The following is a 16,382-nucleotide window of genomic DNA, read 5'->3' as shown; positions in this document are numbered from 1 at the left end:
CGCCTCCTGGGCCGGTACACCATAGGGCAATCGTCCTACAGCTTTGCAAAGTGGCAACCTGGTCTTCCATCCACACCTTCGCAGAATTTTATAAGATCAATACCTACGCTTCGGTGGACACCAGCCTAGGCAGAAGGTTCTTGCAGGCGGCAGTGGTGAGTTCTCCAACCTGAGCGTAGTGTCTGCCATTCCCTCCCCATATTTTATGGTAGGCAACCAAAATCCTGTTTTTTCAGCTAAGGGTTCGATTACTAGCGCGAATATTAGCAGAGAGAGTGGGCACCCATGCCTCGTTCCATTAGTAATATTAAATGTGTCTGACATCATTCCTGAAATGAGAACTGCCGCTGACGGGTTAGAATATAGAGGGGTTCGATCAGGTGTTTTCCCTGGTTTGGGGAGGGGTATAATTGTTGCCTGAATCATCTCTTTTGGAATTTTCCCGGTTTTCATAAAATTTTTGCCATCATGTGAGAGATTAGTATGTCTTGAAATGTTATGACGTATTCGCTCGTTTGTCAGTTAGGGCCGGGTGACTTTTTGTCTTTCGTTCCTCTAATTGCTGTATTTCTGCTTGGGATATTGGTTGGTTTAGTATATGTAATGCTTCTTCTGGTATTTTATGGAGTTGTATGTTCTCCAAGAACTGATTTATCAGTTGGGGGTGGGTTGTGGTATTGCAGTATTTTCCTGTAGGTTATAGAGGGAAGAATAATAATTTGAGAAGGTATTGACGATTTCCTTAATGTTATATATTATGTTTTTTGGACGTCCTGTATGTGGGATAACCTTAGTTTGGTCATTTTGGCTTTGATTTTGTTGGCTAGTATTTTGCCCGCTTTGCTTCCCTGCCAGTAATATTTGGCTTTACTTTTCCGTAGACTGTGCTCGTATTTGTGTTAGAGCAGTTGGTATAATTCATACCGTAGCTTCTGTAATTTTTGGAGAATTAGGTTTGTGCATCTCTTCTAGTGCAGTTATATTTTCATTAATTTCCTCTATTTGGCGTAGTCTTGCTTTTTTATTTTTGTACGCTATTTGGAGCAGATTATTATTATTATTTATAGAGCGCCATTAATTTCATGGTGCTATACATGAGAAGGGGGGTTACATACAAAGTTATAGATATCGTTAACAGTAAACAAATTTACAATGACAGACTGGTACAGAGGGGAGAGGACCCTGTCCTTGCAGACTTACATTCTATGGGATAGTGGGGAAGAGACAGAAGGTCGGGGGTGCAGCAGCTCTGGTGGTGGTGAGGCGGCAGAATGGTTATTGCAGGCTGTAAGCTTTCCTGAAAAGATGGGTTTTCAGGTTCCGTTTGAAGGATCCGAGGGTGGATAATTGGACGTGTTGAGGCATGGAATTCCAGAGGATAGGGGATATTCGGGAGAAATCTTGGAGGCGGTTGTGTGAGGAACGAATAAGTGTGGAGGAGAGTAGGAGGTCTTGGGAGGATCGAAGATTACGTGAGGGAAGATATTGGGAGATTAGTTCAGAGATATAGGGAGGGGATAGGTTGTGGATGGCTTTGTAGGTCAGTGTTAGTAGTTTGAACTGGATGTGTTGGGAAATTGGGAGCCAGTGGAGGGATTTGCAGAGGGAAGAGACAGGGGAGTAGCGAGGAGAGAGGTGGATTAGTCGGGCAGCAGAGTTGAGGACAGACTGGAGTGGTGCAAGAGAGTTAGCAGGGAGGCCACAGAGGAGAGTGTTGCAGTAGTCAAGGCGGGAGATAATGAGGGCATGTACAAGCGTTTTAGTAGATTGAGGGCTGAGGAAGGGACGAATTCTGGAAATATTTTTGAGTTGAAGGCGACAGGAGGTGGCAAGAGTTTGGACGTGTGGTTTGAAGGACAGGGCAGAGTCGAGAGTTATTCCGAGACAGCGGATTTCAGGTGTGGGAGAGAGCGTGATGCCGTTTACCGTAATAGATGGATCAGGTAAGGAAAATACGTGAGATGGAGGAAAGATAATGAGTTTAGTTTTGTCTACATTGAGTTTTAGGAAGCGAGAGGTGAAAAAGGAGGATATGGCTGATACACTCTGGGATTCTGGACAGCAGAGAGGTGGATCTGAGTGTCGTCTGCATACAGGTGGTACTGGAAGCCATGGGAGTTTGAGTTGTCCTAGGCCAAGAGTATAGATGGGAATAAGTAGGGGCCCCAGGACAGAGCCTTGGGGGACTCCAACAGATAGAGGGCGGGATGAGGAGGTAGTGTGGGAGTGGGAAACGCTGAATGTGCGGTCAGAAAGGTATGAGGCAATCCAGGACAGGGCAAGGTCTTTGATGCCAAGGGAAGAAAGAATTTGTAGCAGTAGGCAGTGGTCGACTGTGTCGAAGGCAGAGGACAGGTCGAGAAGGAGGAGGATGGAGAACTGTCTGTTAGCTTTGGCTGTGAGTAAGTCATTAGTAATTTTGGTCAGGGCAGTTTCAGTGGCATGGTGGGGGCGGAAGGTGGGAGGAAAGTTGAGCGTGTGGACATGCTGTTCAAGGTGTTTGGAAGAAAACGGGAGCAGTAATATAGGGCGATAGCTGGGCATAGCAGTTGGGTCAAGGATTGATTTTTTTTTTTTGAGGATGGTTGTTATGGTGGCATGTTTGAAGGCAGAGGGGAATGTACCAGAAGATAGGGATAGGTTGAAGAGATGGGTTAGAGCTGGAATGATCATGTTAGTGAGGTTGGGGAGCAGGTGGGAAGGGATGGGGTCAAGTGCACAGGTGGTGAGGTGTGATTTGGAAAGGAGATGAGTAGGCGCTCCTTCAGTGATGTTGGAGAGGGAGGTTATTAGGGAAGGGCAGAGGTCTGGTATGTGGAGTGGTTGGGGTGTTGGAACAGTAAAGGTTTGCCTTGTTTGGTCGATCTTGTTTTTGAAGTAGGTGGCAAAGTCCTCAGCAGAAATTAGTGGAGTTGGAGGTGGCAGTGGTGGGCAGAGGAGAGAATTAAATGTGCTGAGCAGTTGTTTGGGGTTGTGGGATAATGAAGATACAAGGTTTGTGAAATAGGTCTGTTTAGCAGAGGTGAGGGCTGATTTGAAGGCAAGTGTAGCTTGTTTGAAAGCAGTGAAGTCATCTGGCAGGCGTGTTTTCTTCCAACGCTGCTCAAAGAACCTGGATGCTTGTTGGATGTAGGCCTTGTGCGCACACAATACTGTTGAAAAATCTGGTGTTATTAATTGTGAAATATATTAATAATGCTTCCTGTAACGGGGCCTATTTTTATAGGATGTGATTAAATAATTATTTACCCTCCATGGGGAATGTCAGGTATTTATATCCCTCTATGATTTGGCAGGAGACGGGGCGTGCTCTGACCAGGTGATGTTCCCTATCATGGCCGTTTGGATATTCTGTACCAACCATTTATCTGTGACCATTAGGTCAATTCTGGAGTAACCTCTATGTGAGTGTGAGTAGAAGGTGTAATCCCGTTCAGAGGCTGCAGAACCCGCCAGACATCAGAGTTCTTCCGCTAGGAGGGTCTGAGAGAGTCAGCGGGTATTTTCTTTCTTTTGAGAGTGTATCGATTTGTCAATGTTGGGACAAGGGGTGATATTAAAGTCCCCGCAGACTAAAACGGCGCCTTTTTTAACCTTTGCTACTACCGCCAGGGTGTGTTTAAGAAATAGAATCTGCTTGGCGTTTGGGGTGTAAATGGAGAAAATTGTGTAGGTTTTGTTATTTATGGTGCAGACTAGGATAATGTACCTGCCCTCGTCATCCACTACGCTGGTGATTAGCTGGAAGTCGACTGTGTTCTTTATCGCAATTACTACTCCCCTCTTTTATGAATTGCATGGGAAGTTCCCATTCTGCAGTCTGGGGGTGTCCATGCTATTTAGGTGGGTTTCCTGAACACATAGTACGTCGGCTTTTAGGGATTGCGCCTCTTTCCATAGAAGGGATCTTTTGAATGGACTATTCAGTCCTTTTACATTAGTGCTGGAAATGTGAAGAACCATATACAAATTACAGATAAAATCTGTCACTACTAGACAATTAAGGAAAAATGGAGGAATAACAAAAACCACATTTGTAAAAAACTGTAAGTTTCAAAAATAGTTTGGTTCTAAGTGAACCTCCTGGATATGCTCCGCTCTCCAGTATATAGTGGGTGGTATTGAGGGAAACGAAAATTCTCCTCTCATGCCTCCGCAGACCATGGTGGAAAAAGTTTTTTTTCTTCTGCTTTCTTGCTCATATCCACTCTTTCCTCAATGTGGGCGGCGTCCTCTTCTATAATGGGGAGCTGGTATCCTTGTCCACATTTGCCAGAAACCACTTCTGTAGCAGAGTCATGGCGCCTCGGGGGGGGAGGAGTCAGGACCTGTGTGGTTCCATTCTTGGTGATGATCAGCTTCACCGGGTATCCCCACTTGTGCACGATCCTGTTGTCCCGCAGGATCTTTGTAGCTGTGGAAAATTCCCGCCTTCTGTTCAGGGTGACGGTGGAGAGGTCTGTGAACACCAGGATGCTTTTGAATCTCTCCGGGAGCTCCGGTCCGCTTGCTGCTGCTATACTGATGGCTTCTTTCAAGTGGTAAAAGTGAAGTCGGGCAATTACATCCCTGGGCGTAGAGGCGGGGGCACTTCTGGGTTTGGGGATTCTGTGCGCTCTATTATGAGGTCTCGCTGTTCCGCCTCGGGGAATAGTGCGGTAAAAAAATCAGTTCGGAGCTCCTTCAATGCGTCCGCAGCAACGCTCTCTGGTATCCCCCTGAAGAGCAGATTGTTGCGCCTGGAGCGGTTCTCCAGGTCCGCCAGCTGCAGTTTTGGAGCGATGATCTCCTCATCTGCCTCATTGTGAGCATCTAGTAATTGGTTGTGGGCTGTGTTGAACTCCTCCAGCTTCTCCTCAATATGGGCTGTTCTGTCCCCTACGTGCACAATGTCTTTCTGTAGTGCAGTGAAGGCTGAGGTGATGTCGCTATGTATAGCCTGCTTTCGTCGATCTCCTAGCAGGGACTTTAGTGTGGCCTCTGTGATGGAAGTGGAGCTGTGCCATGTGTCAGGTGCATATACTTGCGATTTGCTGCCTGATGATTTCTCTGGGCTCCTGCATGGTAATCTGTTCGTCTCCCCCTGTGCCTGTTCCATTCCGCTGATGCTCCTCTCCGGTGAGATCTGACCCGGTGTTAGGAGATCAGACCCCCAGAGCGCTCCACACCATCGGTGGCCGCATGGTGAGTGCTGTGATTTTCCCGGGCGCTGGTACAAAGACCGTGATCTTGCCTGGCGCTGCTCCCCATCACCGGACCGGAGTGTGCCTGAGGCCGCGGTGTGCGTTTGGAGAGGGTTTCCCCCCGCCTTCTTATGCTGCTGTGATCCACTGTTAGTCCGTGGAAGCACGGAGATAGCGCTGCCTGCTTACCGCTCAGCTCCTCATACGGACACCACCACCCCGATCATTGATTTTTATTTTTTCACTTTTTTTTTTCCTCTTCTTCCCCATTCTTTTAACATTAGGTATAGACAACAGTGGGAACTCGCCAAGCAAAGTCGAGCTGCGGCAGATGTACCTGCAAGAGAAGTATGTATGGAAGTGGAAGCAATTCATGAGCAAGAAAGGCAAGAGGACGACCCCACTCGATCTGAAACTGGGACATAACAACTGGCTGCGACAGGTAAGGGGCAACAGGTGAGGGGCAGGCTAGGGTGTGCTCCCACACTCCTGCTGTCGGCAGCACCGCTCGCCCATCAATTCTGAATTGCACCTTTCAATATTTGGTCTTCAGCCTCTGTCTTTGCGCTCGCAGGTGTTGTTCACCCCCGCCACACAAGCCGCTCGCCAGGCAGCGTGCACTATCGTTGAGGCCTTGGCCACCATTCCCAGCCGCAAGCAGCAGGTCCTGGATCTTCTCACCAGGTGGGTGGTATGGGGTATACGCTCAGGGTGTCTTATCTGAGGGGTCTCTGCCTTGACGTGTGGTTTCCTTCCCGTAGCTATTTAGATGAGCTGAGTGTTGCTGGGGAATGTGCGGCGGAGTACCTCGCCTTGTATCAGAATCTTATCAAGCCCGCTCACTGGAAGATCTATCTGGCAGCGCGGGGCGTGCTACCGTATGTTGGAAATCTTATCACAAAGGTAACAGACTGGCCGAAGTGTATTGTTACACGAGGCGTCCCTGCTATCTGGACAGCCCTTAGTTATATACAGTAGTGCCCTATAGAATAAAAAAAATCCCTACACATACCTTCCATTCCAGCTATGTCTACGCCGGGTCTGCCGGTGCTTGCATGACTTTGTCAGTGAATGCTGCAGCCAGTCAATGGCAGCTGAAGGGTTCAGTGCTCTCACTTCCACCGGATGTCTGAGTTTTGACCAAGGGAAGTGCGAGCGCCTTAACCGCTCCTACAGGATAATGTCACTTGAGCGACAATCAATGCTCTCCTTGAAATTGCTGAAACAGTCCCAAACCGGGAGGGCAGTGTAAGTATTTTGTTTTCTGTGGGGCGTTACTGCAGGTAGTGGATAACTCCTTGAGACAGAAACGGCACATTTTCTTTCAGTCCTTCACTTTCAGACTTTTTAGAAGTTTACCCTTGAAGTCGAGATGCCGAGGAGTCTTAGCTTGTTTTGAATCTCCTTTAGGAAATCGCCCGCCTGCTGGCGTTAGAAGAGGCGACTCTCAGCACAGATCTGCAGCAGGGATACGCTCTGAAGAGCCTGACAGGTAGGACCTCGTCTCATCCTGCCGCAATCTCAATATCCAGAGGACCGCTTTGTTGTTTTATACTCCTGGTGTCCTGCGAGAGGCAGCATACAGGATCTTTACAGAGTGACCAGCTGATTTCAGGGCAGTCACCGCTAAGATCTGTTCATTGCTGATCTCTGCAGGCGTCCAGCTTTATCCCAGTACAACCAGTGCCCTGTCTACCATTATATGCCTGGTGCTGCCCACTGTGGGTAGTGATCCCCTTTGTCATACATTGGGTGAGCTTTATTTCTGGCCCTTGTATTTAATTATATAATCTGATCTTTGACCCCTCGCATCTCCCAATCCTCAGGTCTCCTCTCTTCCTTTGTGGAAGTGGAATCAATCAAGCGTCACTTCAAGAGCCGCCTGGTGGGCACCGTGCTCAATGGTTACCTCTGCCTCCGAAAGCTGGTGGTGCAGAGAACCAAGCTGATAGATGAGACCCAGGACATGTTACTAGAGATGCTGGAGGACATGACGACTGGTAACCGCTCATCTTATTAGGTGTACGCTTGGACATCGCTGTGACTAGTTTTGCAGGTTCATTATTTGACACCTGTAGATTGTCGCCATTCACCCAGTGTGAAGCTTCTGTGAATGTTCGGGTACACCGTTCCCATTTACCTAAAGCAACTTGTTCTTTTTACAGGAACGGAGTCAGAAACCAAGGCCTTCATGGCGGTGTGCATCGAGACGGCCAAGCGGTACAGTCTGGACGATTACCGAACTCCCGTGTTTATATTTGAGCGGCTCTGCAGCATCATATACCCGGTGAGTGGTGGTATCTAGTTGGTAATATGTCCTCTGAAATTAAGTCATGAGGGCCTCCTAGTTACCGACATTCGCAGCTTTTCTTCTGATTAGCTGGATTGGCACGACGTCGTGTAGCAATGATGTCACGCCAGGCCGGCTAATCAAAGGGGGGAGTCAGGGATGCCGGTATGTAAGAGGCTGTTCTCCCGGGGTGTGGTGACAGATTAACAATGTGGCCATGACCGCAATTATATGGTTGCCCATGCATTCCTTTCCAGTTACTGAAGGTACAAGTTTATATTCAGTCCAGGTCTATGATTTTTTCAGAATTCTCTGTCCCACAGATTTAGATTGACTGCTCATATATTGTCAGTGGTATTGGAGCGGTGCTCGTGGGTTAGGTGAATCCTTAGCATAACGAGCGAAATTTTGGCCCTGCCGTTATTATTCTGCTCCTGAGTGTTACAATAGCGTCACGTCATACTTGTGGTTATCTTACATTGTCCTTTCATCAGGAGGAGAATGAAGTCACAGAGTTCTTTGTGACCCTTGAAAAAGACCCCCAGCAAGAAGATTTCCTCCAGGGCCGAATGCCTGGAAACCCGTACAGCAGCAACGAGCCAGGAATCGGCCCTCTCATGAGAGACATCAAGAATAAGATCTGCCAGGACTGCGACCTCGTTGCCCTGCTGGAAGACGACAGCGGGATGGAGGTGAGACGTCAGCAGTATTATATGTAGATTGTTGGAGAGCTGGAGTGGTGGGTGTAGGAGCGTTCAGCCATATCATTAATGACTGCGTCTCATTCCAGCTTCTGGTTAATAACAAAATCATCAGCCTGGACCTGCCGGTGGCCGAGGTGTACAAGAAAGTATGGTGTCCAACTAATGAGGTGTGTCTCGTTCTCCTCTGTATGAGCATTTGTCCATTATATCAGGATGTTGTTAGGTTTTATTGCAGTCCTATTACCCTTCGATTTTGTTTTTTTCTTTGTTTTTTTGTTTGCGTCTTTTTGGTTGTCCATATTTGCTGGGAGCTTTGTCTGGTATTGCAGCTAAGCTCCTTTGCAGAACATGGGGTTGAGCTGTAATAGCACACGGTCTGTAAAAAGGCATCTCCATGTCTTCGTAATCTTGAAGGTCCTCGCTATTGCTTCCTCGGCTGCACTGTTCATCTATGAGAGATTTTCTGTGATTGTGCAGCATTTTGTATTCCCCTTAACCTGCCGTTCTCCATCTATAGCAAAACTATAACTCCCAACATGCCCTGACAGATACAGACTTGTGTGCTTTTGTTTCAGGGAGAACCAATGAGAATAATTTATAGAATGAGGGGTCTTCTGGGGGACGCAACAGAAGAATTCATCGAGTCTTTGGACTCCACCACAGGTGATCTTTATAGGGGGACGGTTAGGGAAGGGTTTATACACCAGTTAGCGTTTTTCCCACTGTTATTTCTTGTGCATTTATTAGATGAGGAAGAGGATGAGGAGGAAGTGTACAAGATGGCGGGAGTGATGGCGCAGTGTGGAGGACTGGAGTGCATGTTGAATCGTCTGGCCGGTATCAAGGACTTCAAGCAGGGTCGCCATCTTCTTACGGTGAGTCGGGGCCATTGGTTTTGATCTGGTGCTTGTCGTTCTTTAGATGTCGTTATACATCACAGTCAAAAGGCAATACAGTCATCAGGTCAACAATAAGATTAATTTTATTAGAATACAAGTATAAAAACGTATACAGAAGGACTGATAAAAGATGGGGCTATAAGGTGGAACAAGTCATTCCAACCACACTACCAAGGCCCAGGACAAAACTGCAGGGAAACAGGCATACAGAAAGCATCATGATAGCGCCTATATATCTCACACATAGCTCCTCTACGAATAAATATAGCCACAGGTATAAGGTAACTATATCGAGCATCCATAACAGAGTCTGGCATAAAGCCATATAAAGTATCAGGCTAGTAGCGCAACATAATGGTTCACAAAATCAGGATGCAATTACCTTATGAGGAGCAGAATGGAACACCTTCCCCGACAGCCTTATCCGCCCCGACGCACGTTTCGGCGCGCCTTTATCAAGGGGCATAAGGTCCAGGTTGTATGTATGGTCTATTAACAGTAACAGACCCGGAAATCACCATTGCTGCCGCGCGGCCCCCTGATGACGTCACATCCGCCGGATCGCGCTCCAGCGGGCAGCCGAAAGCCAGATTCACGTGGAGCCCCACGTGATCCAGAGCTCAGCGCACCGCCGAACTGCAACCAGCCGACATGCTGAAAGCAGGTCGCACGTGCGCCGCAATGTGAGACAGGACGCACCATCACAAGTGCTGGCAAAGAATGATAGCTGGAATAGTGCAAAAATGTACATAAACTATACATAAATTGTGCAAAATGTGGCCAGATAAATAAATGCATATAATTACAGGGTATTAATAAATCCTTATTATTGGCAATTATAGATGCAGTAATATACACATATAAAAGAAGAAATATTAAAACCAAATACAAACGGTTTATGCGGAGGAATAGCACAACAATAGCTAGCGACTACAGAAACGATGAAAAGCTGAGGTTTTCATTTAATCCCAGTGGCTGAACAGTATCGAGGGTCCAAATCCACCGACTTTCCAACTGGCCAAGGCGCTTAGACAGCTTGCCTCCCCTAATATTTATATCCAAAATATCAATACCCCGAACTCTTAGAAGGGTACCATCACATTTATGGAATTGTGTTTGGGGATTGTTTTGAGGGTGGTTGTCTCATCATTTCCGCTGGCCGCCTGGATACCCAAGACACGTTCTCTAATACGAACTTTTAATTGTCTGGTCGTCATCCCAACGTATATTAACCCACAAGGCCCACATCTATTTTGCCACCTGCCCTTGTGGGCTGATATGGGATGACGACCAGACAATTAAAAGTTCATATTAGAGAACATGTCTTGGGTTATGGTTTAGGGCATTGTATGCCGCTTTATTGACATACTTGTATGTATGTGTTTCTTTAGATATATGCGTATTCCGACCATGTATTGATAAAATATATACACTCACTGGCCACTTTATTAGGTACACCATGCTAGTAAGGGGTTGGACCCCCTTTTGCCTTCAGAACTGCCTCAATTCTTCGTGGCAGAGATTCAACAAGGTGCTGGAAGCATTCCTCAGAGATTTTGGACCATATTGACATGATGGCATCACACAGTTGGCGCAGATTTGTCGGCTGCACATCCCTGATGCGAATCTCCCGTTCCACCACATCCCAAAGATGCTCTATTGGATTGAGATCTGGTGACTGAGGAGGCCATTTGAGTACAGTGAACTCATTGTCATGTTCAAGAAACCAATCTGAGATGATTCGAGCTTTATGACATGGCGCATTATCCTGCTGAAAGTAGCCATCAGATGTTGGGTACATTGTGGTCATAAAGGGATGGACATGGTCAGCAACAATACTCAGGTAGGCTGTGGCGTTGCAACGATGCTCAATTGGTACCAAGGGGCCCAAAGAGTGCCAAGAAAAAATTCCCCACACCATGACACCACCACCACCAGCCTGAACCATTGATACAAGGCAGGATGGATCCATGCTTTCATGTTGTTTACGCCAAATTCTGACCCTACCATCCGAATGTCGCAGCAGAAATCGAGACTCATCAGACCAGGCAACGTTTTTCCAATCTTCTACTGTCCAATTTCGATGAGCTTGTGCAAATTGTAGCCTCAGTTTCCTGTTCTTAGCTGAGAGGAGTGGTACCCAGTGTGGTCTTCTGCTGCTGTAGCCCATCTGCCTCAAAGTTCGACGCACTGTGCGTTCAGAGATGCTCTTCTGCCTACCTTGGTTGTAACGGGTGGCAATTTGAGTCACTGTTGCCTTTCTATCAGCTCGAACCAGTATGCCCATTCTCCTCTGACCTCTGGCATCAACAAGGCATTTCCGGCCACAGAACTGCCGCTCACTGGATTTTTTTTCTTTTTCGGACCATTCTCTGTAAACCCTAGAGATGGTTGTGCGTGAAAATCCCAGTAGATCAGCAGTTTCTGAAATACTCAGACCAGCCCTTCTGGCACCAACAATCATGCCACGTTCAAAGGCACTCAAATCACCTTTCTTCCCCATACTGATGCTCGGTTTGAACTGCAGGAGATTGTCTTGACCATGTCTACATGCCTAAATGCACTGAGTTGCCGCCATGTGATTGGCTGATTAGAAATTAAGTCTTAACACACAGTTGGACAGGTGTACCTAATAAAGTGGCCAGTGAGTGTATATTTGTAATGTTCTATTCTAGTTTTGGCTATTCTTCATATGTGTCTGTAATACATATGTTAATACATCTAGTTATGGTCCAATATATGAATATATTTTCATTATAGTGATTATTTTGATCAATTGGACCGTTCTAATGTGTTTTACAATTGTATGTATGGATATATTTCTTATATGTATTACCTTGAATGGCCATAAAATGATATACAGTGGGGCAAAAAAGTATTTAGTCAGTCAGCAATAGTGCAAGTTCCACCACTTAAAAAGATGAGAGGCGTCTGTAATTTACATCATAGGTAGACCTCAACTATGGGAGACAAACTGAGAAAAAAAAATCCAGAAAATCACATTGTCTGTTTTTTTTCATTTTATTTGCATATTATGGTGGCAAATAAGTATTTGGTCAGAAACAAAATTTAATCTCAATACTTTGTGATATATCCTTTGTTGGCAATGACAGAGGTCAAACGTTTTCTGTAAGTCTTCACAAGGTTGCCACACACTGTTGTTGGTATGTTGGCCCATTCCTCCATGCAGATCTCCTCTAGAGCAGTGATGTTTTTGGCTTTTCGCTTGGCAACACGGACTTTCAACTCCCTCCAAAGGTTTTCTATAGGGTTGAGATCTGGAGACTGGCTAGGCCACTCCAGGACCTTGAAATGCTTCTTACGAAGCCACTCCTTCGTTGCCCTGGCGGTGTGCTTTGGATCATTGTCATGTTGAAAGACCCAGCCACGTTTCATCTTCAATGCCCTTGCTGATGGAAGGAGGTTTGCACTCAAAATCTCACGATACATGGCCCCATTCATTCTTTCATGTACCCGGATCAGTCGTCCTGGCCCCTTTGCCGAGAAACAGCCCCAAAGCATGATGTTTCCACCACCATGCTTTACAGTAGGTATGGTGTTTGATGGATGCAACTCAGTATTCTTTTTCCTCCAAACACGACAAGTTGTGTTTCTACCAAACAGTTCCAGTTTGGTTTCATCAGACCATAGGACATTCTCCCAAAACTCCTCTGGATCATCCAAATGCTCTCTAGCAAACTTCAGACGGGCCCGGACATGTACAGGCTTAAGCACTGGGACACGTCTGGCACTGCAGGATCTGAGTCCATGGTGGCGTAGTGTGTTACTTATGGTAGGCCTTGTTACATTGGTCCCAGCTCTCTGCAGTTCATTCACTAGGTCCCCCCGCGTGGTTCTGGGATTTTTGCTCACCGTTCTTGTGATCATTTTGACCCCACGGGGTGGGATTTAGCGTGGAGCACCAGATTGAGGGAGATTATCAGTGGTCTTGTATGTCTTCCATTTTCTAATTATTGCTCCCACAGTTGATTTCTTCACTCCAAGCTGGTTGGCTATTGCAGATTCAGTCTTCCCAGCCTGGTGCAGGGCTACAATTTTGTTTCTGGTGTCCTTTGACAGCTCTTTGGTCTTCACCATAGTGGAGTTTGGAGTCAGACTGTTTGAGGGTGTGCACAGGTGTCTTTTTATACTGATAACAAGTTTAAACAGGTGCCATTACTACAGGTAATGAGTGGAGGAAAGAGGAGATTCTTAAAGAAGAAGTTACAGGTCTGTGAGAGCCAGAAATCTTGATTGCTTGTTTCTGACCAAATACTTATTTTCCACCATAATATGCAAATAAAATGAAAAAAAAACAGACAATGTGATTTTCTGGATTTTTTTTTCTCAGTTTGTCTCCCATAGTTGAGGTCTACCTATGATGTAAATTACAGACGCCTCTCATCTTTTTAAGTGGTGGAACTTGCACTATTGCTGACTGACTAAATACTTTTTTGCCCCACTGTATATGGATGTGTATAGGGGGGGTTTCTGTATTAATCCCTATATTTTTGTAAAGGGTGCTTGGCAGTAATTAGCATGAACTGCGTTGTGGGATGATTTATGATGTTAATAATGTACTACACCGTGAGAATAATCTCTTGCTACTATATTGTCAGCCTTATTTACATTGCTGTTGTTAATGTGGCCGTTATGTGTATATTACTGAATCTATAATTGCCAATAATAAGGATTTATTAATACCCTGTAATTATATGCATTTATTTATCTGGCCACATTTTGCACAGTTTATGTACAGTTTATGTACATTTTTGCACTATTCCGCCTGTCATTCTTTGCCAGCACTTGTGATGGTGCCTCCAGCACTTGAGATGGTGCGTCCTGTCTCACATTGCGGCGCGCGTGCGCCCTGCTTTCAGCATGTCGGCTGGTTGCAGCTCGGCGGTGCGCTGAGCTCTGGATCACGTGGGGCCCCACGTGACTCTGGCTTTCGGCTGCCCGCTGGAGCGCGATCCGGCAGATGTGACGTCCTCAGGGGGCCGCGCGGCTGCAATGGTGATTTCCGGGTCTGTTACTATTAATAGACCATACATACAACCTGGACCTTATGCCCCTTGATAAAGGCACGCTGAAACGCGCGTCGGGGCGGATAAGGCTGTCGGGGAAGGTGTTCCATTCTGCTCCTCATAAGGTAATTGCATCCTGATTTTGTGAACCATTATGTTGCGCTACTAGCCTGATACTTTATATGGCTTTATGCCAGACTCTCTTGTTACGGATGCTCGATATAGTTACCTTATACCTGTGGCTATATTTATTCGTAGAGGAGCTATGTGTGAGATATATATGCACTAGCATGATGTTTTCTGTATGCGTGTTTCCCTGCAGTTTTGTCCTGGGCCTTGGTAGTGTGGTTGGAATGACTTGTTCCACCTTATAGCCCCATCTTTTATCTGTCCGTCTGTATACATTTTTATACTTGTATTCTAATAAAATTAATCTTATTGTTGACCTGATTACTGTATTGCCTTTTGACTGTGATTATATCATTGCAGTTGGTCACATACGGTCCTAGTTGGGTAGTTTTTTCTGAGATTGTGTTTCTACTCTGTACAATTTTGGTTGACTTTTTCCACCAGTTATGTTCATTGGACTTCTCTTATATGTCGTTATACATGTGTTGTCGTCCTCTGCAGGTTCTTCTCAAGCTTTTCAGCTACTGCGTCAAGGTGAAGGTGAATCGTCAGCAGCTAGTGAAACCCGAAATGAACACTCTGAATGTGATGCTGGGGACCCTGAACTTGGTAAGTCCAGAACATAGCCCCCCCATAAACATGAAATTAATGTCGGCCAATCCTGATATTGATCGGCTCGGCAGACCTCACTCTGTGTATGGGGGGCCGTGGACCTCTCCTGTCGGTGGAGAGAAGGATTGTGCCCTCCTGTGTGTGGAAAGAGCTGACTGAGCAGCTGAACCATTGCTCAACCCACCATGGTCTTGCTTTTGGGGGCTCATATCTGGTCTCTTCTTCAGGCGCTGGTGGCAGAACAGGAGAGCAAAGATAGCGGCGGGGCTGCTGTAGCTGAACAGGTCCTGAGTATCATGGAGATCATCCTGGACGAGTCCAATGCTGAGCCGCTGAGTGAGGACAAGGTGACGCTGCATGGTGTAACCCCCCCCCAGCAGCCTTTCCTACCACGTTTCTTGCATTATTAGGATATACCATCAATGTCTGATCCGTTGGGGGAAGGGAACTGCTGAATTGATTTCCTTGTAGTGCTGGTGCGGAGCCACTAGGGGGCACTATCATCACTGACTGTGGAACTGTGGCAACCTTGGCGCCCTCTTGTGGTGTAAGGGGTGTATGACGGTAGTGACGGCAGCACTTACACTATTTTATAGCAGGTGTATGTAATGTCCTCCATCTTCTCCGCAGGGGAACCTTCTACTGACCGGGGATAAGGACCAGCTGGTCATGCTGCTCGATCAGATCAACAGCACGTTCGTCCGCTCCAACCCCAGCGTGCTGCAGGGCCTGTTGCGCATCATCCCGTACCTGTCGTTTGGAGAGATGGAGAAGATGCAGATACTGGTAGATCGCTTCAAGCCGTACTGCACCTTTGAGAAGTAAGCCTCGATGTCTGGACCCCGTCCTCACTTATGGGGCGGGGGGGGGGGGGGGCTTGTCCTGTAAAATTATCCTATGCTTACTTTCTCTTACATGTGATTATAGACAGTCTAGTGTTCTGTTATCAACCTTGTGCTGTCTTTTTTCAAACCTTTTCCCACATTAGATCTGTGCTGGGAGTAACCCCGTCCTCTCTTCCAGGTACGATGACGAGCATTGCACCGATGACAAGGTGTTCCTAGACTGTTTCTGTAAGATCGCCGCCGGCATTAAGAATAACAGCAACGGCCACCAGCTGAAAGACCTCATCCTGCAGAAGGGGATCACACAGAACGCCCTGGACTACATGAAGAAACACATCCCCAGTGCGAAGAAGTAAGACCCCCCCCCCCCTCCCATCCTCCCTCGGATCAGCAACCATGTTGACACTGGCACAGACATTACGGCCCCTGCTCATAAATATGGGGGTCGCATTGCTGCGTTCAAACAGGACGCCACAGTCTTGTTTTTTTCCAGGATGGGTCGGTGGTCTCGGCGAGACTGTAAACTTCCCGCAGCTGAAAGCTGGCCTCAATGTGTCCAGTTAGGCTATGTGCTCAAGTTGCAGAAATGCTGCGGAATTGTCCGCATTTCTGCAACTGCCTGCCGCGGGTAAAACATTCGGAATTCGCATGCATTTTCCCGCAAAATATAAGCGTTATGCAAGCGTTTTTAGC

The 16,382-nt window shown here is 46.7% G+C and overlaps 1 protein-coding gene across 14 annotated transcripts in view; it reads left to right on the top strand.

Moving 5' to 3' along the window:
• UBR4 (ubiquitin protein ligase E3 component n-recognin 4) overlaps positions 1-16,382 on the top strand; it is a 134,137-nt gene that overhangs the window by 97,298 nt on the left and 20,457 nt on the right. For all 14 annotated transcript variants that reach the window (XM_073570313.1, XM_073570316.1, XM_073570312.1 and 11 more), the window contains 14 exons: positions 5,468-5,625; positions 5,758-5,867; positions 5,945-6,086; positions 6,594-6,675; positions 7,010-7,183; positions 7,349-7,470; positions 7,968-8,165; positions 8,264-8,344; positions 8,753-8,840; positions 8,925-9,052; positions 14,734-14,841; positions 15,072-15,191; positions 15,475-15,665; positions 15,868-16,041. In XM_073570313.1, the coding sequence (XP_073426414.1) occupies positions 5,468-5,625; positions 5,758-5,867; positions 5,945-6,086; positions 6,594-6,675; positions 7,010-7,183; positions 7,349-7,470; positions 7,968-8,165; positions 8,264-8,344; positions 8,753-8,840; positions 8,925-9,052; positions 14,734-14,841; positions 15,072-15,191; positions 15,475-15,665; positions 15,868-16,041 (1,876 nt within the window). The remainder of the gene's footprint in view (positions 1-5,467; positions 5,626-5,757; positions 5,868-5,944; positions 6,087-6,593; positions 6,676-7,009; positions 7,184-7,348; positions 7,471-7,967; positions 8,166-8,263; positions 8,345-8,752; positions 8,841-8,924; positions 9,053-14,733; positions 14,842-15,071; positions 15,192-15,474; positions 15,666-15,867; positions 16,042-16,382) is intronic.

The sequence above is a fragment of the Dendrobates tinctorius genome, unplaced genomic scaffold, assembly GCF_039654945.1.
Source record: "Dendrobates tinctorius isolate UK_male_01 unplaced genomic scaffold, ASM3965494v1 ptg000028l, whole genome shotgun sequence".
NCBI classification, from domain to species: Eukaryota; Metazoa; Chordata; class Amphibia; order Anura; family Dendrobatidae; genus Dendrobates; species Dendrobates tinctorius.
The sequence above is the reverse complement of the archived record's forward strand: the minus strand, read 5'-3'. Positions and strand labels throughout refer to the sequence as shown.